The following is a 25,057-nucleotide window of genomic DNA, read 5'->3' on the forward strand; positions in this document are numbered from 1 at the left end:
CTCTACATTATTGAATGGCAGAGGAGGTTCAAAGATGTCTGTTTTCAGGGCCTCATTGTTTTATTGCTGGCAGGACTCCCAAGTATCTTCTGCCAACTTCATTCAAATTAGCTGATCCAAGATCTTTTAACAAGATGATCTTAAGATGTGCCCCCCTCCCCCACCTTTCAATTCTGATAACAGCTTGCTGAACTCAAAATTTCAAGATCAAGACTGGCTCATTTGCACAGACAGATAAAAGTACAGAAACATTTCCAAAAATAAGTTTTCCATTTTGGATAACTATCCGAGTGTAATATTACCAAACTGCTTTATTAAATACCAATTTGTGGTCTTTTGGAAACAGGAATGAAATAAGAAATGGAGAGGATCCATTAAAATATTTGTATCATGGTTATAACTGCTTGCTTCATTTATTAGAAGATAGTTTAAAACATTCACAACTATGGGTACAAAAATTAGAAATTGACAACCATTCAGCCAAACTGTTAGAACACAGTATAAATTACACATAATATATAAATTCTATGCACAGATAAATTAGCCAGAATATTATCAACATTTCCATTAATAATCTCATACAGCAGTATAAAAAAATTAACTTTCAAATACCACAGTTGCAACTTCATTTTTTTAAAACCAAATAAAGCATACTGCTACAAAACTGTAGAAGGAATCATGCTATTGTAGGCTCTTTTATAGGATAAATTTGACAACAAACATATTTTCAAGTGTGAAATTTCAGAATGGAAAGTATGTACCAGCACAATGTGGGGAACTGTACACATTTTAAGCCTCATAACACCTGTGAAGCAGTGCGTCCAATTATAGCCAGCAGTCTTGCCAAATTCACCACCACTTGGGACAGACAGATAGATAGATATCGGATGTGTAGAGTTGAGCGGTTGTGGTTTAACCCCATTGAGTCATGAAAGTAATTGGCATACAATTTACAAAAAAATTGTTTGTAAAACAAGTGCTTGCACAGATGATCAACATGACATATATATGTATATGACATCAGTCATATAATACTAGTTTGGCAAATATGTGACACCATTTACAATTTTATGTGCTATAAAAATATCTTGCACTTAAATAACATGTAAATGCCATTATATATGTATGTCACTACTGTGTATTTTCAATGGCTTTAATTTCCAGAATTTTACCTATCTGTGGAATCATACACAATGTTACAGATTTAGTTTTCCCTCAATATTCATTACCACCAGGACTGTATGGATAACAGTCAATAATATTAATAGTTTTCTTTTGCTATAAATTAAAAAAAAGATTAGAAGTATGTGAAAGTCACATTTATGTAACAAAATTAACAAATCCTGGGGGAGATAGTTATGTTTCTGCCAGATTTAAACCTGATATAGTATAATAAAACTTCATGGAGAGATTTAACATATCTGTTACATTACTTTACAGGTAGTGTAACTACAGTCTGTTAAATTATAAAGGAGATGTTATGGAGATTTGTCAGGTTTAAATATGTTGTCTTAATCTGTGATTTAATGTGAACAAGGCATACTGACAAATGGCATTTTATTACTCCAAATCTTTTCCATATTGCCCATATGTCAGATTTATATTTACATTATGTTTCTATATTGTTTAAATAATGTGAACGATGAATTTTATCATCTAGTCTTGCTAAGCAAGCAAGTTAAAAATGTCACAATAATTCAAACTTTAATGAGACATTTTAAATGCATGCATATGATCAGATCAGGTACCCATTGAGTAAAATATTACAGCACAAAATATGTGCTCTACAGAATTTCCAAGTAATGTCCACAACTGAATGTCAGTCTAGTACAATCTTCCTGCACATGGAAGTGTTTTTTTTCCAGTTGAGATACCTTTGCACAGTGAATCTTCTGCTTCTCGAGTTCAGTTCACATGTTCAAACCCATTTCAGGTAGGATTCAAAACATGAGCAATCCAGTGCTCTGAATATTAAAAAAAGATGCATTTACTGTCACGTCTATTCAGCGTTTGCTGAGAGAAAAGTGACTTGCATGTCTTGCAGTCTGATTTGTCTAAATCAGTCACAGATTTCAATGTGCTGTAGTTTTGTAGTATCCAGTATTCCAACAACAGGATCTGTATAATTTAAATATAGAGACGGGTTGGAGTGGGTATTCTCCCCGTATCTGTATAATTGGTGTTTTCTCCCCGTATGTGTATAATTTGAACTGATGAAGCCTGCTCATCAAAGTTCAGATGAAAACCTAGGTCACTGCTGGTTTCTGAAGTCAATAGTGCAAGTTACGATATTTGTAGATTTGTATTTTACAGCTTCCATATACTCAAGTCTTTCCCAAGAGTGTTGATCTGAAATAAGAGTCAGAAGATTTAAATAAAATAAGAGACGTCAGATTTATGAAAGCATGTTGCATCCTTTAAATTAACTAAAGCATTAAAATCATGGGACTGTGAGATGTAAAATTGGCCAATATGAACAGTTGAATGTACTAATAAACCTTTATTTAGGCTTAACAGATAAATTCACTAACCCACATGGGGTGGCACGGTGGCTAGCACTGCTGCCTCATGGCGCCAAGGATCTGAGTTCAATTCTGGCTTTGAGCCATTGTCTGTGCGGAATTTGCTCATTCTCCCCGTGTCTGTGTGGGTTTCCTCCAGATGTTCCAGTTTCCTCCCACAGTCCAAAGGTGTGTGTGGGTTAGGTTGATTGGCCACATTAAATTGACCCTAGTGTCACAGGGATTATCAGGGTAAATATGTGGGGTTACGGGGATAGGGCCTGGATGGGATTGTGGTCGATGCAGACTTGATGGGCTGAATGCCCTCCTACCACACTGTAGGGATTTTATGATTCTATGATGGTAAATCCAGAGATTTGGTAGGTTTGCATTCAGCAATGTGAAATCTTCAACGTCTCCCAAATTATCAAAGTTCCCTCTTACTGAATAGGTCCCTTACTTTAAGGCAGTTATGTTTTATTGTTCCTCACATATTTCCACGCATTTTAGACTAATTAATTGTGTGTGAAACAGCTTTTGAAATACAAAAAAATCCAGAAATCTGAAGGAGAGCCTTGAAAGAAGGATTGTACAGACTCCAAACGTTAACTCTGTTTCTCTTTCCACTGATGCTATTAGACCAGCTGAGATTTTCCAGTGTTTTCTGTTTTTATAATAAATAACAGATTTGGAGGTTACCTTAAAGTTTTCCATCTGTCCTTTTCAAGTTGGTTTTCCGGACTTTCACTTTCATATGATGCTAAATACAAACCTTTGAGTAGGAAAAGGATGAAATTTCTGTCAATATATTGCATCAAAGCTATGCTGATCAGCCTCATTTGCTATTTCTTTCAAGGGTAAAATCTAACTTGTAATGAAAGAACAATGATAACAATGACTTTAGAAGAATTAAAATTAATAACTATGTTAAAGTTTGTGTACTGTAATTAAAAGCAGGAAAAGTTATGCAAACATGTATTTAGAAATAACTTATAACTATGATACAGTAAATTTATGCTAATTTTAGAACAGTAAAGAAACATTTATGGTGCAAAGTTTAAAATGCAAATTCAACTCAATTAACACTAATACAGACCCCCCATCTGGTGTGATTCCACTATTCTTTCCCTTAAAGGTTCAGATTGAAGCCAGACCAATGGAAGTTCCCATTTTAGTCAATTCCAAAGGTCCAATGTAAAACGAGCTAAGGATTGTGGCATATAATTTGGTACCAACTAAATGTTATTCACAGCAATTAGTGAGTTTGAAGGATGGATTTTCTTTATAGTGGTCAAGTAGTGGCAGGGTGTGACATTTTATTAACCTTCTCGTTTTCCCCAGACCCCGACCAATTATTTTTTGTGGGTGTCATTAAGGATGCAAACCCATGGTAGGATTCCCAATGCCAAGAAGAAGCCTACCTTTGGCTTCTTCTACTCTTGCAAGGCTTTCAAATCTTTGTAGTAGCACAGTGGGATCAATGCCTTCAGCAGACTGCGCTTGGGCCAAAATGGAGAGAGATGAGGATGCTCAAAGCCTTTTCTGCCATCAGGATACAATGGGGACATTCTACTGTTACCTCAGGAGCCACCTCAATTTTGCATGTTACTGTTACGGATCAATGGGATAGTAGATCAGTGCAGTAGAGTGAAATATTACCATGGAACTCAGAGCATCAAGGTTCCAACCTCCTGTCAGTGTTTGAATGTGACAGATAAGGAGAGGAAATCAATATCTTGTCAAAAGTTCTTGAGGGAAATTTAGGTTGGGGACGGTACCTGAAAATCCCTTCCTATGTCTCACAATCCTACTTTCCCTACTATACGCACCACCATCCTGCCCAATTTTGGATGTGTTAGCAGAGGCTTAAAAATCATTCAAAATTGGGTTACAAACATGAGGCCTTCTTATGGGAATATTTTACCACTATCTTGCCATCTTATTACAACAATGTAGCAGAAATTGACTTTCTGAATAAATAATGAACCAAAAGCTTACCATCCTCAGAAAAGACAGGGGCTGTGTGAAGATAATGAATGATATTTTGATCATCTTCAAAAGGACACGAGACTTGTTTCCACATCATAAATTCTCCGACTTGTTTGGCAAGTTCTAAAAATTTCTATAGGAATGAAAAAGAACACATTATTCTTCATGCTAAATTTTAAAATCTGATTTAAAACTTTCATGCTTTGGTGGTTTGTTCCATCAATGTTTTGGTTAATGTTGAGCATGTCTATAAGTAAGTGCACAGCACTTCTCAATAGATGACCATCATTGAAGTGAATGCCTGCTTCTCCTAAAGCTGCTTTATTTGAAGGTTTGGTGAGTGCTTTTTAAATGAATCTTTCACTGTTGCATTTCTGTAGAAGTTTTATGTTGCATTTCAATGCAATTTAACTTTTTAAACATTTATAGGTTAGGGAACTAACATTGTGCTTTGTTAAAACTCATGTGGAAAGCATAGGCATTCTTTGGAAGACTTCCAAAAGGTGTTTAATAAAGTGCCATGTGGATAGTCTTATCAGCAAAACTGAAGCCCATGGAATAAAAAAGGGCAGTGGCAGCATGGACATAAATTTGGCCAAGTGGCAGCAAACAAAGATGACTGGTTGTTTTTCAGATTGGTGGATTATATGTAGTGGGGTTTCCCAGAGGTGGGTATTATGACCATAACTTTTCTTGATCCATATTCATGATCTGGACTTGGGCATCATAGAGTTTCCTGGAAAAAAAAAGAGGCCATTCAGACAGATTTCAACAAAAGTTGGTGCACATATGGGATATGGCCAAAGAAATAATGGATTAGTTTCTGATGAAGGTATGGATCTGGATTCAGATCCTGGAACTTTTTTTCTTGGCAGAAAGGGTGAATAAACTTTTTTTAAAAGAATGTTGTGGGCTGTTTTATACTGTTGATAGTTTTCAAATGTTGTGGATTGTCTCAGCTGTTGTGGTGGTATTGGTCAGAACTGTCAAAGAGTGAGCAGAGTTTTCAGAACAGATTATTGGATATGGCTTGACCTGAAGCTTCCTCAGTAACACGAAAATTCTTATTAAAATGTTTTATTTTTCCAGCTTTTCAGTTACAGAACAACATCCAAGCAGGGAGAAACCTTGGGGAAAAAGTGCATAATTGTAACAAAGAAACAGCAGTGGCTAAGTCCATTCAATTGTTTAACATTGAGTTAACACAATATGATGGAGGTATGCAGTCAACTAAGCACCCTCTTCATTTGTTCAAAGTTGTAACTATCCAATAACATGAAACATGTGACTTGAATAATACAGCAAACTGGGAATTTGGGACTAATAATATTTGAATTATCAGAGATTTATAATGAAGTGACTAATTAAGGGTACCTGTGGAACCAATGGTGTCATGTGGTGACTTTGCACAAAGAGGATTCATCCCCTCTTTTGTCCCTATGGACAGAAAACTAAACCTAATGGCCATTCAAATCTCAATTCATCTTTCTGGGGAAAGACTTAAAAGAATGCTTAGGAACTAAAAGCACAGATCATATGCTCTCTGACAGTGGGAAAGCACAAAGTTCAATTAAATGGATTATACTTCCAAAAATATCATCAGGATGAATAACATTTTGATTAAGTGATATTCAAATCTATCCTGACAGTTACTATCCAATGGAGAAAATGAAGATTGTTGGGAATAAATGCTGTTGTGTATATAAGTTCTGTTTTGACGCCGGTGCCAATAACCACGACAGTTCCTTAACTAGGGCATGGATGGGGGTTTCTAGCAGTAGAGCCTTCCCTCTATTACAGCCAATCTTGTTTTAATGCTCCACGATCAACCTGGGGATGGCACAGTCAGAAGTGAGAAGTCACAATGTGAAATCTCTTGAAATACATCAGAGCTGCCAACCCTAACTGACAGGGCTTGTGAGCCATTCTTTGTGGGCACTCTGAAAGCCTGAAGACTTATACTTGACGAACATCATTGCACAGCAGCACTTCAGTTCTATTATCGACCTCACTTTGGTACACTGTACGCAATTCTTTTGGAAACGTGAGCTACAAATGAGAAACAGTGTTCAAAGGATTCCAAGTATATTCAGCCCCATAATAGAAATTGGGCATTCAATTACTACTACATAGAACTTGGCGATGTTTGTGATACTCACCTCAAAATTGACATGGCCATTAGGAAGACGATTAGCGCAACCCTCATTTAAGAAGTAAATGTCTTTGATCAATAGGCTGAAGAATGGGATAACAATCTGGAAGAAAGCAAATTCTGATTTCAGCCCAAATTTCCATTCTTACGTTTTCACATTAAGAAAGATGAACTGTTTATTGATTTTTGCCTCTCTGTTGTAGTATATGGAGGGCTGGTGAGCTCAAGTCAGATAGCTGTCACTATGTGGATCAGATTAATACCAACAGCAGGGGTTTCGGTCCCTGTTCTGGCCAACATGGGGTTGGGGCCGGTCTCATTGCCCTCAAAAATCATGGTACATGGTTGTGATTCAGAGAATAATCGCCAAAGGCCTGCCTTTGGAAAGAGAAGTCAAGAAGAAGAATTGTAATAAAAATTCCAGTAGAACCACTACCTAAAAGATTTACCACACAATCTCTAAAATAGTGTGGATCTAAATTCCACCACAAACTGATGCATCAGCTTGCAGAGATTAGTTTTCAAAATTCATATTCTTCATACCATTTGCACTAATTAGACTAATCTACACTTGAGCAACTTAAATGAATTTAGGCCTGAATTTTCAGCATGTCGAGCACTCGGCATCCTTCATCCAGGAAGTCAACGGGAACACTGAAATTCTGCCACTTTATGCTCAACTAAGCTCTGAATGGCAGCAGGCAGCAATGTGTCTGCTCTTGGACGGAAGTCCCATCTTGGAGAGTGATCAGCCAATCTCCAGCCCCTCTGCTGCAATGGCCATCAGAGGTACTGCAGTGCTGTGCCTGAGCCTAAATCCCTGGGCCACACTTCAATGACCAAGGGTCCCAGGGCGGGAGGGCAGGAGATTTCGGTGCCGGGGCGGGGAGGCCCAGAGCATAAAATTCTAGCCTTAGATTTTGGATATGGTAGCAGTTTGGAACTCTCCTCTACAAATGGCAATTAAAACTGAAATTGATAGATTTTTGTTAACCAAAGATATTCAGCGATATGGATGTGTATTGACAACTCTACAATAAATTAAAACTGATTGTAACGTTAAATGTTCTGAATTTATTGAGAAAATGGATCAGAATCTGAATTCCAAATCAGATTTTGATTCAAGTAATTGTTTAATCTCAAGAGGTTATTATATGGGTGATCCAGTTCACAAATGGACATAAAAACAGGGCTCAGCCATTTAGCCCCTTCAGTCTGCTCAATGAGGTCACGAGCAATCTGTGACCTAACTCCACATCCCTGCCTTTTTCCCATATCTCTGAACACACAAGCCATTTGCAATTATCATTAGCGAAGGAGAATTCCAAACTTTTACGATCCCTTGTGTAGTAGTTCTTAAATTTCATTCCTGGCTCCATTGTTTAGTCCATATTCCTAATCCTAGAATTCCCAAACCAGCAGATATATGGCAGGACTTTCCAGGCCCAATGATAGTAGGGGCAGAAATCCCCCCCCCCAAATTTTCCAGTCCCGCCCATGCCAATTCCTGCTGTAGGCACAACTGGGAATCCCATCCACAGAGTCTCTCTCTCTCTATCTATCTGTTCCCCATATGTACTATATTTATCATGTTACTCTGAGGCATGCATTTTTCCTTACTAAGGGAGCAGTTGTTGTCTATTCAATGCCTCTTTTACATGGAAGCCAGTGAGCTATGGATGGCCAGGTATGACAAAGGAAATAATAAGAATTACTAATGTGCTGCAACTCCATTAACACTCAAGCATATTGGGTGATTATACTCCAAAAAGGCATTGGTTAAAGGTTTACATGTTTATACAGATGGGAAAGGGACACTCTAGTTCAAATTTTATAGATTGTCTTATAACAGCGTATTGATAATCTTACCTTTTCTCTGTTACTCTGTGCAGTCAGAGATCGATGAGCTGCCCCTCGGAGAGCTGTCCTGTAGTTGTAGAAGTTACCTGTAGGATCCATTTGATGCTGCACATCAAATTGAGAAAGGCCATTAGGTTGGACATTAACTCAAGTAACAAAAATGTGGATTTTACTTCAATGTAGTTTTTGTGTCCTATATTACTGACCTCAAGAATGAAAAATTTTGCTGTTTTAACTTTAGCCCATGTCTTCTTCAGCCTAGAAACAGGACTCATGTTCATACCAGCTGCAGAAGGAAAACAAACCTGATCACTTTACAAAACTATAGAATCACACTAATGGTAATTACATTAAGTTGATTTTTCTCTACACCCCAGCTATGACTGTAACAATACATTCTGCACTCTCTTGTTTCCCTCTCGATGGATGCTATGCTTTGTTTGTATAGCGCGCAAGAAACAATACTTTTCACTGTATAGCAATGCATGTCACAATATTAAATCAAATCCAAATCAAATCGTTTTTCCTGAGAATACAAGAACGTAACAGTGACACTTCATATTTGATAATAAAAGTATATTGATTCTCTTTGCAAACCATGCGTGGTAAAAGTGTTAAAAAGTAACAGTCAAAAATTCTGAAATGTTGGCTGGATAATTACGTGGATTAAACTGAATGAATAACATCTGTTAAAATGCCTGATTATGCAGAAGTGTCATCAAAAAGAACAGATTTCATGAGGTAGAACTCAACCAGCCTTAATTCACCAGGGAGCTAAAATATCACCTGTCATAAATCATGAGACTAGTTGTTGAAGTGTAAATAAGAGAATAAAATATCCACTGCATGCCTGTAATCATCTAGAATTCTTTGAGTCAATATTCACATATTGTTTCATTTAAAAAAAATTAGTCATACTTACATATAATTGCCATCAAGGAATTAAAGTTGCCAATATTAAAGCACTCTCGAGCAACATCAATAAAAAACTCTATGACTTGCGCTCTGTGTTTCTTTTTTGCTGGCTGCAGTTTAAAAACAAAATTGATTTAAATTGTTAAAATACTGCATTTACATATACTAAATTCTGGAATCACGTGAGAGAATTTTGGACTATATTATCATAAATCTATGTGCAATGTATTGTAAAAAGTGCGCTTACCATGCATATTTCAGTCGCTACTAAATAGCAGAGTCTATTGAACCATTTGACATAGGCTTCAAGATTGTCTGTTTTCTTTTGGTCACTGAAACAAGACTTTAGATGAAGAAAGGAAAAGATAAGCATTTATTATGAACTAATGTGGCAATAACGATAACGAAAAACTGAATGGCCTGGATTATTTATGGCACTTTCGATCTACCACTGTTTTTTTTGGGCTGCAGTGTAGACTTGCTCTCATCAGGCACCTGACCTAATGTGGTACCCTCTACAGGGATCTGTGGTATCTGTTAGCAGAACTACAAAGTTCTTCAACCAACTGGACTGAAGAATCTTCGATTGAGATGTATGGGGCTGACATTTTAAATGGCAGCGTTGTCGGGATTGGAGGGGGACCCACAATTTCCAGTCACCGGCCAAGGGAGTCCAAAATTCGAGGGAATAGCTTTAAGGTGAAAGGGACCTGAGGGCTAACTTTTTTCATGCAGAGGGTGGTGCATATATGGAATGAGCTGCCAGAGGAGGTGGAAACGGCAGGTACAATTACAAGATTTTAAAAGACATACGTACAGGAATAGGAAAGGTTTAGAGAGATATAGGCCAAATGCAGCCACATGGGACTAGTTCAGTTTAGCAAACCTGGTCAGCATGGACAAGTTGGGTCGAAGGGCCTGTTTCCATGCTGTATATATCTCTGTGACTGTATGGCAATGCCAGTTTGTTGGCAATGGTGCTGCCTTGAGGCCATTTTTGAAAAGCCTGGTTGGAGAGGAGGATGATTATGTCACACATTTAACCTCACGTGTACACTCCAGAATCTGCTGCCTGATTCCATCTGTAATGATTGTGAGTACTCATTATTGCTCTCAACGTAAAATCCAGGCCAATTACTTCTATATAAACATACTGTGAGAAATGAAGTACTGCTACTTAAATACACGCAATGAAGTTGGCAATTCAATGCAGTGGAATACAGTTCAATACACCACAGGCATCAGGCTACAGATTTCTGTGACCAGTCCAATGCAGGCATGGTACTTACAACATGCCAAAATCATAAGGATTACAGGCTATACTTATCCTAAGTATACAAATAAAATGTTTCCCTGACTCCTTACCGAATAGGTGCAAGTAAAATCCATTTTAGAATAGCAACACTGAGCTGATTAAAACCATTAAGTTGTCAACTTTAATTCCAATCAGTTCTCTGTCCTGTGCTGCTGTGTATATCATCTTAAACTCTTAATAAATAGCGCTGTGACATCAATGTCAACCATGTCTTCATCAATTTCTTTTTCTGGCAAGTTTCTATATGCAATAGTGCATCTATATTTGAACAGCTCAAACAAATTTAGACTTTGCTTGCCTTGTGAATGTGTATTCACAATTATATAATAATTGCTAACACAGCTGACACTGTCAAAAGAACACAGATTACCTTTGAAAAGCAGATCAGAATCTAATCCTGGCATTTAAGTACCTTTATTTAATCCCACCAATGCCCTCAGTGATAATTTGTCACTTCTCAAATAGGCCACTAGATGGTATGTGCTAATGCTTGCATTCTACTTCCTCCTTTAAATTTTATTGCGGTGAATAATGTTAATTATATTTTACATGAGAACATCATGTATATACAGCTGGGACTGGGCAGCAGGATGGCACAGTGGTTAGCACTGCTGCCTCACAGCATCAGGGACTCAGGGTTGATTCCCGGTTTGGGTCACTGTCTGTGTGGAATCTGCACATTCTCCCCGTGTCTGCATAGATTTCTTCCAGGTGCTCCAGTTTCCTCCCATGGTTCAAAAGACCTGCTAGTTAGGTGCTATGGCCACGCTAAATTCTCCCTCAGTGTACTGGAACAGGTGCTGAAGCGTGGTGACTAGAGGATTATCACAATAACTTCACTGCAGTGTTAATATAAGCCTACTTGTGATACTAATAAATAAATCTTGAGCTTATCCATAAATTATACAGGAAGAAAATAAACCAAAAGCTTGTCTTATGAATTCAATAAAATGAACACGATATTAAGCTTGAGAATATTTTGTATAACAAGATACCCGTGCCAAGTTGTACCTTTGGGTTATCCAAAGAATCCTTACATACAAATGCTTGCACAAATTCTTCAGGACCAATAAAACTCAATCGTTCCTTTAGAAAAATAAATAGATGTTAATATACTTTGTGTTAAAACTGAGCAGAGTTATTTAGCAACTGAAGCGATTTTTAAAAATTTACAACATTTTGTCAATAATACATACGTTTGTAATTGTTCGTTAGTTCAGAAACCTAAAATTGCAGTAAAATTAAATCTACCAGATTTTTATTATGTTGGACAAGTTTTTATTCATAGTTGTGCCACATTTTATGTTTGTTTATTTATGTGTAGCCAAATCCCATTCATGTGGAGACATGTGACACAAATATCCTGTTGAAACACTAAGTAATTTGTTCCAGTCAGCACTTACGAGAAGATTAATTATTTGCTTTCAATTATTCTTGATAATAAATACAGAAAGCAATGTATAATAAATTTAGTGTGACTGGTTCCTGGAAAAAGACATTTGAATGAGATTACCCTGGATATTATCATGGACAGTGCAGTGATTAGCACTGCTGCCTCGAAGCGCCAGGGACTGGGTTTAATCCAGGCTTGGGTCATTGTCTGTGGGGAGTCTGCATGTTCTCCCTGTCTCTGTGTGGGTTTCTTCCGGGTGCTCCAGTTTCCTCCCATAGTCCAAGGACGTGCAGGTTAGGTGAAATGGCCGTGCTAAATTCTCCCTCAGTGTACCCAAACAGCTGCTGGCGTGTGGCAGCTAGGGGATTTTCACAGTAACTTCATTGCAGTATTAATGTAGGCCTACTTGTGACTAATAAATAAACTTTAACTTTGGTTAACCTGTTGTGAAATACCATTCCCCAAGAGAAAAAAAAATCAGAAAACAGATATCTCACACTTGTTCACGTATCGGATATAGAGGGTTATAGGTAAGCCTAGTAGGTAGGGACATGTTCAGTGCAACTTGTGGGCCGAAGGGCCTGTTTGTGCTGTAGTTTTTCTATGTTTCTATCAAAAAAAAGTAATTGGTGATTGAATAATAACTAGTAAACTTTGATAATATTTCATTACCTTTAAAGAATGATAGTGTTCCGAGCATATTCCTGGAAATTACTGAATATGTATTATTTTCTCTTCGCTCATTTATGTGTAATTCATGTAAAACATCTGTGCATTTGGGGTTCTTTACCAGAGTCAAAGCATTTGGGACAAGAATATCTGTCAATTATTTTTGATTCGATATCTACCAATAAAATTTATGGAATTTGAAGGCCTAGAAATTGTATTGAGCTCACTTGTTTCTAGGGAATGAAATACGAACCTAAGGTTGTTAATGCACACGCACCCATCCCATAGTGGAATGGCTGTCCCACAGGCATCAAAGAATTCAAAAAGCCAATTATCACATCAAAGAATTTTAAAATCTGAAATTGGTTGATTCTAACACCTTATTTGTCATGTTACATACTTACTGAGCAAAGCATGGCACTAACAATCAGCACGATTCCGGCAGGAGTGATATTTGAGGACTCATCGATGGGGGGCGGGGGGGTGTGTTCTTACCAAAATAATTCTAAGTGCTCTACAAGCGTGAAAATGGGAGAGAATCGCACCCATTTTTTGGGCGAGCTTTCAGAGGCTATCTTATGCCATGTGAAGAAAAAAATTAGGCAAATCTTTTGTAGAAAAGATGTACGAGAGTTTTTCTTTACACAGAGGCTGGTGGATGCCTGGAACTTGCTGCCAGGGGAGGTAGTGGAAGCAGAGATGATAGTGATTTTTAAGGGGCATCCGGACAAATACATGAATAGGATGGGAACGGAGGGATATGGTCCCTGGAAGGGTAGGAGGTTTTAGTTACGATGGGTGGCATGGTCAGTGCAGGCTTGAAGGGCCAAAGGGCCTGATCTTGTGCTGTAATTTTCTTTGCTCTTTTGTTTAAAGTGTGATTCTCACCAGTAGAGGGAGTGGACAGTCTATTCACACCAGAAAGCTGGCTGTTGACTGCTAGAGGATGCCATTGCACGTGCCCAATCATTGAGCACCCAATGATTGTCACTTCCCATTCCACTGGACATTGCCTCCACCACCACCACCCCCTCCCCCCAACCCCTGATTGCACCACACCCCAGATCATGGTCCCTCTTCTCTCCCTTCCTGGCCAATCACCTGCCCTGCCCCCAGCCAGTTGATCATCTCCTAGTCAATTACAGAGTGTCATGCGCTGCCTCCCCTCAGTCTCCGCCCCTCTCCTTAGGCACCACCTTTTGGCTCTGCCTGGTGCTTGGTGGGCAGTGCCAGAGTGCTTCCAGGCTGGCACTGCCAAAGGTGCACTCCCCCCACCCTCCCCCCAGCCAACTGGTGGGTCTCAAATGGCCTGATTGGTCCCCGTTGTTGGGGACCATACGTGACGCTCGCCAATGAGTATCGCTACCTTTAATATCCCGGGCTCACTAATAATATTTAAATTAAGATTTATATATTAAAATCAGCCTCATGACCTTCCCGGGCGCGAGGCTGATTTCTCCAGCAGAATGGGGCCAGCATCATCGTGTGAGGTGAGAAACCAGGCGCGAACCTGGTTTTTCACCTTTCTTGCAATCTTACCGGTTTGCATCACCGATCGACCAGCGGGAAAAGCCGTAGGATCGCCCAAAATATCCACTCTCGGTAGATTAGTGGCTGGTTTGTTCTTTTAGGCTGCTGGTTAACTTGACCTTTATTTGCTACATTTTCTGCTCCACGAATGACTTTTAATTCTGGCAATAAGTTTTCATTACAGTTGGAAGCTTGCCTGTCTTGCAAATACTTCATCCCATCCATTCAATGTAATGCTCCTGCCCTGCCTCAGAACCCACCTCGTGGGGATTGTAAAATTTGACCCTCAGTGTCAAGGGCAAGCGGAGAATGTAGATTCGCTGCTGAAGGCAGCTACAGTTTTCATTCAATGCGTGTGGGGAAAGATGGAATTGGAACAGATAAACACAGGATAAAGCTATGGATAAACCCTGAGCCACACCACTCCCAGCATTTTCACTCAGTTACAACAATAACTTGTATTTATATAGCACCTTTATCATAAGATGTCCAAAGGTGCTTCACCAAGGCATTACAAAATAAAACATAACTCTGACACACTTAGCATACGTGAATTTGTGGAACTCGCTGCCCCATAGCGTGGTGGAGTTTGAATCATTAAATGATTTCAAAGAGATAGATATATTTCTAATACAAAATGGGTTAGAGGGAAATGGGGAACAGGTAGGGAGATGAATTTGAGACCAAGGAGAGATCAGCCATGATCTGATTAAACGGCGGAGCAGGATGGAAGGGCTGAATTTGCCTACTTCAGCATCTAATTCTTACATTCATATAGGAGATAGTGTGACAGAATGACAAAAAACATGTTCAGAGAGGTAAGGGAGGAGGAGTGTGTTGAAGGAGAAAATGGAGACAGTGAAACATAGAAGTTTAAGGACGAAATCTCAGAGATTGGGGACCAGGCGGTTGAAGGTGCATCCATCAATGGTGGAGTGATTAAAATTGGAAAACTCAAGTGGCCAGAATTGGAGGAGCACAGATAACTTAGGAGGACTGGGGGCCAGGGGAGATTACATAGAGAAGGGTCATGGAGGGATTTGGAGACAAGGATGAGAATTTTAAAACTGAGACCTAATCAGGAGCCAGGGTGGGTCAATAATCACAAGGGCAAATGGGATTTTATGCCAGTTAGGCAAAAGGCACCATGTATTTATGGAGGGTAGAACATGGAAGACTGAGCAGGAATGCACTGGAACAGTTAAGAGGTAAAAAAGCCATGGACAGACATAACAGATCGGTTGATGCAGGGTCAGGGTCAGGTTAAACATGACACTATGGTTCCCGACAGTCTGATAAAGCCTCAGATAGTTGTGACGGAGGTTAGTGATGGGAGAGCAGGATTTATGGCCAAAGCCAATGGCTTCAGCTTCCGTATATATAATTTCAGGAAATTTTGGCTTATTCAGTACTGGACATCAGACAAGTGGCCTGACAATTTACAGAGTGTGGGAAGAGAGGGTGGGGGGTGTCAAGAGCATTGGCGGTGAGGTAAAGCCAGATGGCATCAGCAAACAGATGATAAATGATAGGCAACCCTCCAGATGTTTCACTGCAGCGGAGGTGGCCACACGTGGGATGTTCTGGTCTTGCCGTTATCAATGGGATTTCCAGCTGAATGCACCCCTCGCCACTGGGACAGCCACAAAGTGGGTGGGGGGGGGCGGGGTGCACTGTCGGTGGGACTAGAGTATTCCATTGCCATGAACAGCTGGAAAGTTCTGTTCGGTGTGTTTTCAGATTATATCGTCAAGGGACCCAAAAATGACAAATAGGAGCCTCGGGGTGCAGAGTATTTGTGTGGGAATAGAAGACGAAGCCATTGAAGGTGATTCCCTGGCTACAATTAAATGGTTAAGAATAGACCCAGGGGAGTGCATCACTCAGTTGGACAACAGTGGACAGGTGTGGAAGGAGCATGGTGTACTCAACCAGGTCAAAGGCTGTACAGGAGGAGGAAAAGGATAGTTTACATTTATATTATTTATGATTTTGATAAAAGTCTTCAGGGCTGTGGTGGATTGGAAATCTGATTGGAGGGATTAAAACATGGGGTGTGAGAATGAAGGGCATGAATTTAGAAAGTGACACTCAGAAGATCATGACTCACTCCCTGCAGCTGAGGACCTGCTCCTCCAGCAAGTAAAGCACAGGTTTGGTCCATTTCTGCTGCCTCATGCTGTGGTTTGTAACTTTCTCCTTATTAAGAAACCTCAGTGCTTTAAGAATGTGCTGATTAGAGTCAAAACAGTGCTGATGTTGGGACAGAATTTTGTAGGCAATAGGAGTCTCGATTGGCAGCTGGAGAGCTGAGAGCCCCGTGTCACCTCTTTTGGGAAAGGCCAGTCTTATTATGTAACAAGTCAGGCACTTAACCAGGCAGGAGTGGGTCTTCCTCAAGGTTAAGGACCCTAGGACAGAAGTCCTACTTGTTAACAGTTGCTGGCCAATTGGAGCCCGGGAGCTCTTCATTGTTCAGCAGTACCATCAAGATGATGGTTGCCGCCGATAATACACCCACTTGAGGTCCAGGGTACCTGAGGGACCCAGGCCACAGTTGAATGTGTGTGGAAGGGGAAAATTGCTGGATAGGGGTTAGGCATGTACTTACTGTGTTTGAACCATTTTACAGAAATCCCTCACATCAAACACTATTTACCAGATCCCTGCATTCAAAGGCTAAGTCTAGATGATGGTGCTGATAAACCTCTATGGTAATAGCCATTCAACTTACCAGTTCTATATGAGTCAGTTGTTGCGCCAATGTATAAGGGTCATTGCAAATACTCAGTATATCTCTTTGAATAGATGGGGGCTTTGTTTTGATGATAACCAATTTATCAGACACACTGGCATTAATCTTGACTGTGTTTTCTTCACCTTGATTTAAAGTTGCCAGTTTTTGGTTAAGGGTTTGCAAAAGTTGATTCATTGTCTTCCAGTAACTCTGGGAGGAGAAAAAACAACTGACATGTCAATGGACATGAACTGTGACAGTGACCATACATTCTTTACATGTACTTGCAGCCAATAAATCAAGTAAATTAACACCATATAAAAGAAAAATTTGAAATAAGAACAAGAAATGCTCAGCGGGTCAGGCAGCATCTGTGGAGAGAGAAACAGAGCTAAAAATTTCAAGTTGATGACATGTTCCTTGGAGCCTTAAATGGCTATGGGGCAGTCTGTTCCAGAACAGGGTGGCTTTTGCAATGCCATTCTTTGGCAACGGGGCAGTAAACCCCACCTCCTATAAAATCCAATCCCTGGAATGAGATTTGTACCCTGTCTCAGAGCTGGACTGCTACAACCGTACCAATGGTACTTACAGTGTAGCAATAATTAATGGGAACGTTGTTCCAAGGAAGCAGCAAAAACAATCAATGTGAAATGATTTGTGTAGATAATCAAGAAATATTGATTTTTTGACCTAAATGGCAAAAGCTAATTTCCTTTCCTGGCAGCCTGCAAGACCCAAATATCAGTTCTGAAAAGCAGAAGACAATTTAACTGGAGCTAATAGCTGCAGACCAATTTAGGCTGCAGTTTTAAGACCACTTTTGCATTAATGTAAAGAGATCTTAGATGTGGATCATATAAGCTGGCAGAATAGCTTTGAAGTCATGTCCTAATCTGACTCTGGAGCAAGCACAAACTAATAACACAAGACCCACTGGGGTCCAACATTATCTGGACACATGGAGTGTCATTTCAGTATAGTGTAGAAAAAGGTTTGAAAAGCTGGATCACCTGAGCACGTTGTCAACTTGATGCAAAGTCTTTTAATATTATTGCAGAACGCCGACATGTATCGGCAAAGAAGAGCTTTCTGCGTGTCCGTGAGCATATACACACACAGGGTGGAATTTTTCCCATCCCGCCCAACATAGGAATCGCAGTAGGTGGGACACAGACCATGTTAAGGTTCGGTGATTGTTCGTTTTCTGGCTTTAGGGCGAACATGACTGGAAAACCCCTTCCATAACATCCTTTGTGGACAGAATGAAATTTACAGTTTGCAGTTAAATGCACCATGCCAGCTGTATCTTGTAGCATACAGCTCCCTGTCTCAGACACACACTGCAGGATGAAAAATTAACTTCTGATCACTGCTAATTAAATGACTCCAGGATTGATATTCAGTGCTGATAGAAAGCAAGGTATTGGTTTGTGAATTCAATGTACACGCCAGATGAGTGATACTCATCTAACTTTGAGATCTAACAGAGCAGGTCTGTAGTTCACTGCCAGAGTGGGGACAGTAAAGTTAGAATGGTCACAACAAACTATTAGCTTGTGAGCTATTCACTGTTTTGTTGTCAGCCTTCATTAATGAATATCTAATTATTTTCATACTGGGGAAAAAGCTGATCTTGTTGCAATCATGGTAAAATTTGCCAGAGGATGCTGGTGCATTCTTTGCTAATTATAATGACCATTGCAAAGATGCTGAAAGTTCCTATTCGGTTTAGCCAGAGGCAATATCTGCAGTCGGATCCAGAAAATCTATTTACTAGTAATATTGTCCTATCATTAGCTCAATAATTTACTGAGGTGACTATATGAATCATGACACGTTTATCTTTAATATGTATCCGGCAATAATTTTCCTTTAAAATTAGTATTGTTTACATAAACAGTGCTGTTAACAACTCAATATATTGCTAAAAGGCAGAATTAAAACATTATTTTAGTATACCATTGTAGACTTTTAATTATGTATTCATCAGACTTTATAAAACGGGCTTTCTACCATAAGTAAACATAAAAAAAGTGAATAAGATGTTAAACCACTGAATATCCAAATACAGGAATAACTTTGCTTGGGAAACTTTGGCTGGAAATGTTCGGATGGTCATGACCCACTGCCACTGCCAGCAAGAATGGAAAATTTGGCACTTAGCTAAATCTTCATTTGCTGCAGCGGGACTGGAGAATCCCAGCCACAGGCAAAGTCAGAGAATCTGCCCTGTGGTATAAACATTCCAGCATTTAATTCTGAGGCTTCGTTAGTCATGAGACTCACCTCATCACAAGGAGCTATCCTGTGAATCATGTCCTTTAGATGTCCAACCATTCTCTCATCCCGAAAATCAGAAGGGAAAGTTTCCGTCCATTCTGTCAGCAGCTGCATTATCTTGGGTCCAAATTTTTTAATTCGTGCCTGAGGGCCAGCAAAATATGATACATGATCATTAGGATAAAACTGGTATAAGTACAAGGCTCAAACATCTTCAGATCTTTACTGCAAATGGTAATCCAGGATCCCATCTTCCAACAGTAACTACATCAAAACTCCTTTATTAGCTGTAGAGATGGTCTGGAATCACATGTAGGCCACGTGTAGGTCACATGTTTGAGATGGTGAGTAATTTTGAAATAAATGCGATATAAATGCAAATCTTTCCTTTTCTTCCTGATGCCTCCACTATTCATCAGTGCCCAAAGGGTTATGGGTACATTCCTTTATCAACAAGAAGCTATAGACATCCATGGCATGAAGGCATAACTTGGACATCCACCTGAGCTAGAGCACTCACTTGAAAGCATGGTTGAATCAGGAACTAAATTTTATGTGTCAACAACCTGAGTTTTCAGGGGCTCAGGCCAACCTTCAACTCTCGGGGGCGGGGCATCATTTTCACTGACTGATTGATACATCTCTCTAACTTGGCCCATTGGCTGTCAGACAGATCCTGGACTTGGGACAAAGAAACTCTCATTCTGGGAATCTCCTCTCCTGACGGGAAATGATCTGGTTTGGACTGGACGAAAGAGCAGCCTTAGACAATGCTTTGTAATAATGGCACCATTTAATTTGCAGGCCTATCACTGCATTCCTGACTTGACTTACAATTGAAGTGTGCCAGAATGTCATTGCACCAGTAATCTAGAGGACATGGCAGCTGGGGAAATTTAAAACCAATTAGCAGGGAAGGAAACAAAAAACATGAAATTGAAAGCTCGCCTCAATAATAGATTCATAATGTTTACTGCACAGAAGGCGGCCATTTGGTCCATCTTGTCCCCATAGGTCGACAAAGATCTGAATTCACTAAATGGTGTCAGAAAATCATTGATTACTGATAAAAAAAAACTCCTGATTTACTAATGTCCTTTAGGAAATGAAATCTGTCATCCTTACATGGTCTGGCTTACACATGACTCCAGACTCGCAGCAATGTGGTTGACTCCTAATTGTCCTCTGTCTGCCCTATAACCATAAGCCTCTCTTCCCTCTGACAGAGTAGGATAAATGAGTTGTGGTAGATTCATCTTTGGCACAATTTCCTGCATTGGAATGACAGGGCAGTCTTACCCAACTGATCTGCCACTGACCACGCATAAACTTGCATAGTTAGCTTCAGTTCCTTCAGCCCTTTCAACAAAATTGCCATTTCTACACTGGAACATTTGGTATGATGGCCAGAAGGACACCCACCGTAGCTTATAAGGGTGGATAGTTTTGGAGCTTTGATAGGCTTTTTTAAGCTTTTACTGGAGTGACATACTTACGTAAAACAGCAAATTTATCGTACTTTATTCAGTTTCCATTTCTCCTTTTGGAATATCAAATTTCTCTGATCACAAAACTATTAATAATGTGACTATCTCAAAGAATAGGCATGCTAGGTGTAGGAAATTCGAAGTATGAATCACAAAGAATGGAATCCGAAAGCAACTCATCACAATTATTTTCAGTATCTGCAGTTGACACAGTGACTTTGAGAGATTGGGCTGTGTGTTTTGGGATCAGGACCCCTACGTTAATTGCATTTGTGGATTCAAGTCTTATGTTCAGTCAGTATCCAACACACATCTTTTTTAAGGGTCTGGTCAATTAGTGGTTAGGGAAAGTGTTCACCATCCAATTACCTCCATCTTGGAAGAAAAGCAAAACAATTTTCCCATTAAAAAGGGGTTGCTAGGTTGTCATTGTGGAGGAGCAGTGACCCTAGTTGCTGACTGCTGGAGCAGGTGGGGAGGCCCTTTGTGGGATGAGGAAATGGTGCATCCCCTCCCAGGTCTGCCACTGGCTGTGTTTGCCTGAGTGGCCTTAATAAGCTATTAAATTAGCCCAATAAACTATTGGTTACCTGTGGGGTTAGCTGCTAATCAACCCCAAGATGGGGCTTGTCAGCTTGGATCTTTTGTTGTCTGTCTTGTGAGGACCATGAATTGGATTCAATTTGAATTTGGTTTTTGGAGCAAGGAGATGGATTCGGGTCCACCTAATCCACTCTATGAGCATTAGCTTCATAACTTTCAGAATGGAGTAAACAATAAAAAAAAAGCACACTCTTCCTGGACCAATAAAGGTCCAGAGGCAAGGAGATCAGTATGCTGGCATGCTGCTTCTCAGTGCCAAGTCGTAGTTCTTCCCGCTTCCATTGGAAATTGAAAATTTGGCCCAACCTGTCTTAGCTGCCAGTTTCTTTTTTTTTGTTATCATATGTTTCTTCTAACAACCCTGGCCACCTGTTTAGATGGTTAATGCAAAGTCGGGTGTACTGTCCAGGTAGTAATGGTAAATGGTGTGAGACATCATTTTAGCATGCTCATAGATGCTTGGACAAGTGCTTCGGCATTCCCAGTTATTTCTGATGGAAAATGGGTAGGGATTCAGAGCAATTTCCATCACCACCTGCCCCATGAAATTTGAAAGCAGCAGGCAAAGCTGGCCCCATATTCACTGCAAGAACTGATGGTCCATTCCCGTAGCAATTAAATTTGATTTGATGCTGCAGATATTTATTTAGGTTTCTTTGTGGCATGAATGTTGGGTGAAATTTCTCTAATCAGTTAGAGTGCCCCCAGAAATGGGTTAGAATAGGTTTCTAGCCCACCATAAACCCTGGGTGATTTTCTGTTCACTAATTGTTTTACAGATTCAAACTAGTTGGTGAAACAAACAAGACGCAGATCCGTTAATAAAGTGTTAGTAGCTTTATTCACACAACAAAGTCGTTCTGATCTCTAACCACCAGACTCTCTTTATATTTTAAGTGCCAAATGAACAAGATTAACTAAGGAACAACACCTTAAAGGAGAAGCACCGCACAAAAAAAAAACAAAATTTCAACAGAAACTTGCCTGAACCTTTTCACGGCCACTGTGACCAGGCCCAGGAGCAGAGCCACAGCTGGTCCTCCAACGCCATCCAATGACTCTTGTTATACTCTTTTGATTACAAAGGCCAATTAAACAAATCGAGAGCCCTTAAATGGGCACTGACAGAAACAAAACTTTAAAAGGGAACCTTTTCTATTTAAAATGCTGGATTGAGCGCTAATGACGCACTCCAGGCCCAGTATTACCCACTGGCTGTGGATGACCTCAAGCATGCCAGTGAACACTGCGCGCTCCCTCTCCAGGGACTCTGGAGCATGAATGTAATCACAGAAAAGTGGCACAACAATTCCCTCCACGCCCCACCTGCTCCTCACTGATGCCCCTCTTTTGAAAAATCATAAATCAATTAAAAAAAAATGAAAGGGATGACAGCTGTTGATAGGCTAATGACTCTCTTTATATGTGCTCTTAGTCCTTAATCAAACAATACCTATCACCTATATAATGTTTAATATAATCAACCCCAACTTTAAAAAACCCTTCAACTCCACCCTCTTTCATAGGACACTTTTTGAGTAACTTCCATCCGGATTGCCTATTTTCACCTCCACTCCATTGAAACATGGGCTGAATGGCCTCTCTCTGTGCCTTAACCTTTTTATTCATGCCCTTGTCATCTCCTAACTCAATTACACCTCTGCTCATTACATGTCACGATGGCACAGTGGTTGCCTCACAGTGCAAGGAACCCAGGTTCAATTCCAGCCTTGGGATACTGTCTGTGTGGAGACTGCATGTTCTCCTGGTATCTGCGTGGGTTTTCTCTGGTACTTCGGATTCCTCCCACAGTCCGAAATTCGTGCTGGTTAGGTGCATTGGCCACGCTAAATCCTCCCTTAGTGTTCCTGAATAGGCGCCAGAGTGTGGCGACTAGGGGATTTTCACAGTAACTTCATTGCAATGTTAATGTAAGCCTACTTGTGACACTAATGATACTTATACATTGCTGCCTCCCAAGCCCACCCCACCCCCACTTAGAAATCACCTGCAAAACTTTTATCCTGCACCAAGTCCCTCTCTCCTTTCTTGCTTCCTTATTCCTAAAATGCTGCTAGCCAGCCTCGACATTACTGAGCAACAGGAATTGAATGTTGAAGAATTGCGGTTATACTCAGCTGAAGCTGAAATTATGCACTATGTGCAATAGCCACAGTGCTGGCAGGTAAAGCTTCACGAAGCCACACAAATCAGCAAAATTGACCTTACATTTGCACGTTGACGGAGTACTATGCTTTCCCACACATGAGTAGCATGGTTGGGACTAATGGAGCTCGAAGCGAAGTAGGTGTGTAACTGATGATAGCCCACAGCTTTGAGAAATTAATGTCAAGGAAGTCTTGCTGCCTGGATATCTGTTGCTACTGCTCTATGCCAGAATCTTTGCTTTAGCAGATGTACAGGATACATCACTGCACTGAGAAATGTCTCCTGTCAAATAAATTATGATGGGATTGAAATGAACCTAGGGTATTATAAATGAAGTTGCAATCACTTAAGAGCCACAGATAGAACTGTGTGCACATATAACTCAGTTTCCAAAAGATAACTGAATTGCACAACTGAGCAACTATATTCCTGGTTTATTACAAGTTATACATTGAGTGCTAGGTGGCTCCAAGGTGGTAGAAATGCTCCCTGGTGCCAAGGGCTGTCACATTGTATACATTATGTGGAGATGCTGGTATTGGACTGGGGTAAGCACAGTAAGAAGTCTTACAACACCAGGTTAAAGTCCAACAGGACTTTATTTGGTAGCACAAGCTTTAGAAGTCTTCCTCCTTCTTCAGGTGAGTGAGGAGTTGTGTTCACAAACAGGGCATATAAAGACACAAACTCAATTGACAAGATAATGGTTGGAACGCGAGTCTTTACAGGTAATCAAGTCTTAAAGGTACAAACAATGTGAGTGGAGAGAGGGCTAAGCACAGATTAGAGATGTGTATTGTCTCCAGCCAGGACAGTTAATGAGATTTTGCAAGCCCAGGCAAGTCGTGGGAGGTTACAGATAGTGTGATATGAACCCAAGATCTTGGTTGAGGCTGTCCTCATGTACACGGAATTTGGCTATCCATTTCTGCTCAGTGATTCTGCATTGTCATGTGTTGTGAAGGCCATGTTGAAGAACGCTTACCCGAAGATCAGAGGCTGAATGTCCTTAACTACTGAAGTGTTCCCCGACACAAAGACAACACTCCTGCCTGGGTGATTGTCAATTGGTGTTCATTCACCTGTTGTCGTAGCACCTGCATGGTCTTCCCAATGTACCATGCCTCAGGACATCCTTTCCTGCAGTATATCAGGTAGACAACATTGGCAGAGTTGTAACTGCCTCATCAATGACCTTCCTTTGATCATAAGGTCAGAAGTGGGGATATTCACTGATGATTGCACCATGTTCATGACTCCTCAGATAGTTTGTGTCCGTAAATGGCAAGGCCTGGACGATATTTAGGCTTGGGTTGATAAGTGGCAAGTAACATTTGCACCACACAAGTGCCAGGCAATTACCATCTCCAACAAGAATCTAACCACTTCCCCTTGATATTCAACAATGTTACCATCAACATCCTTGGAGTCACCACTGATCAGAATCTTAATTG

General features: G+C 40.2%; 1 protein-coding gene across 5 annotated transcripts in view; it reads right to left on the reverse strand.

Moving 5' to 3' along the window:
* Positions 1–396: 396 nt before the first annotated feature.
* LOC145351833 (ras-GEF domain-containing family member 1C-like) overlaps positions 397–25,057 on the reverse strand; it is a 195,622-nt gene continuing 170,961 nt past the window's right edge. For all 5 annotated transcript variants that reach the window (XM_080201516.1, XM_080201513.1, XM_080201514.1 and 2 more), the window contains 11 exons: positions 19,351–19,488; positions 17,059–17,271; positions 11,744–11,818; positions 9,665–9,760; positions 9,425–9,527; positions 8,709–8,788; positions 8,512–8,607; positions 6,650–6,745; positions 4,500–4,623; positions 3,201–3,273; positions 397–2,349 (listed from right to left, as the gene is read on the reverse strand). In XM_080201516.1, coding sequence (XP_080057642.1) covers positions 2,325–2,349; positions 3,201–3,273; positions 4,500–4,623; positions 6,650–6,745; positions 8,512–8,607; positions 8,709–8,788; positions 9,425–9,527; positions 9,665–9,760; positions 11,744–11,818; positions 17,059–17,271; positions 19,351–19,488 — 1,119 coding nt within the window. In that variant the 3' untranslated portion in view covers positions 397–2,324. The remainder of the gene's footprint in view (positions 2,350–3,200; positions 3,274–4,499; positions 4,624–6,649; positions 6,746–8,511; positions 8,608–8,708; positions 8,789–9,424; positions 9,528–9,664; positions 9,761–11,743; positions 11,819–17,058; positions 17,272–19,350; positions 19,489–25,057) is intronic.

This window comes from Carcharhinus amblyrhynchos, chromosome 13 (assembly GCF_965287045.1).
Source record: "Carcharhinus amblyrhynchos chromosome 13, sCarAmb.v2.hapA, whole genome shotgun sequence".
Classification (NCBI taxonomy): domain Eukaryota; kingdom Metazoa; phylum Chordata; class Chondrichthyes; order Carcharhiniformes; family Carcharhinidae; genus Carcharhinus; species Carcharhinus amblyrhynchos.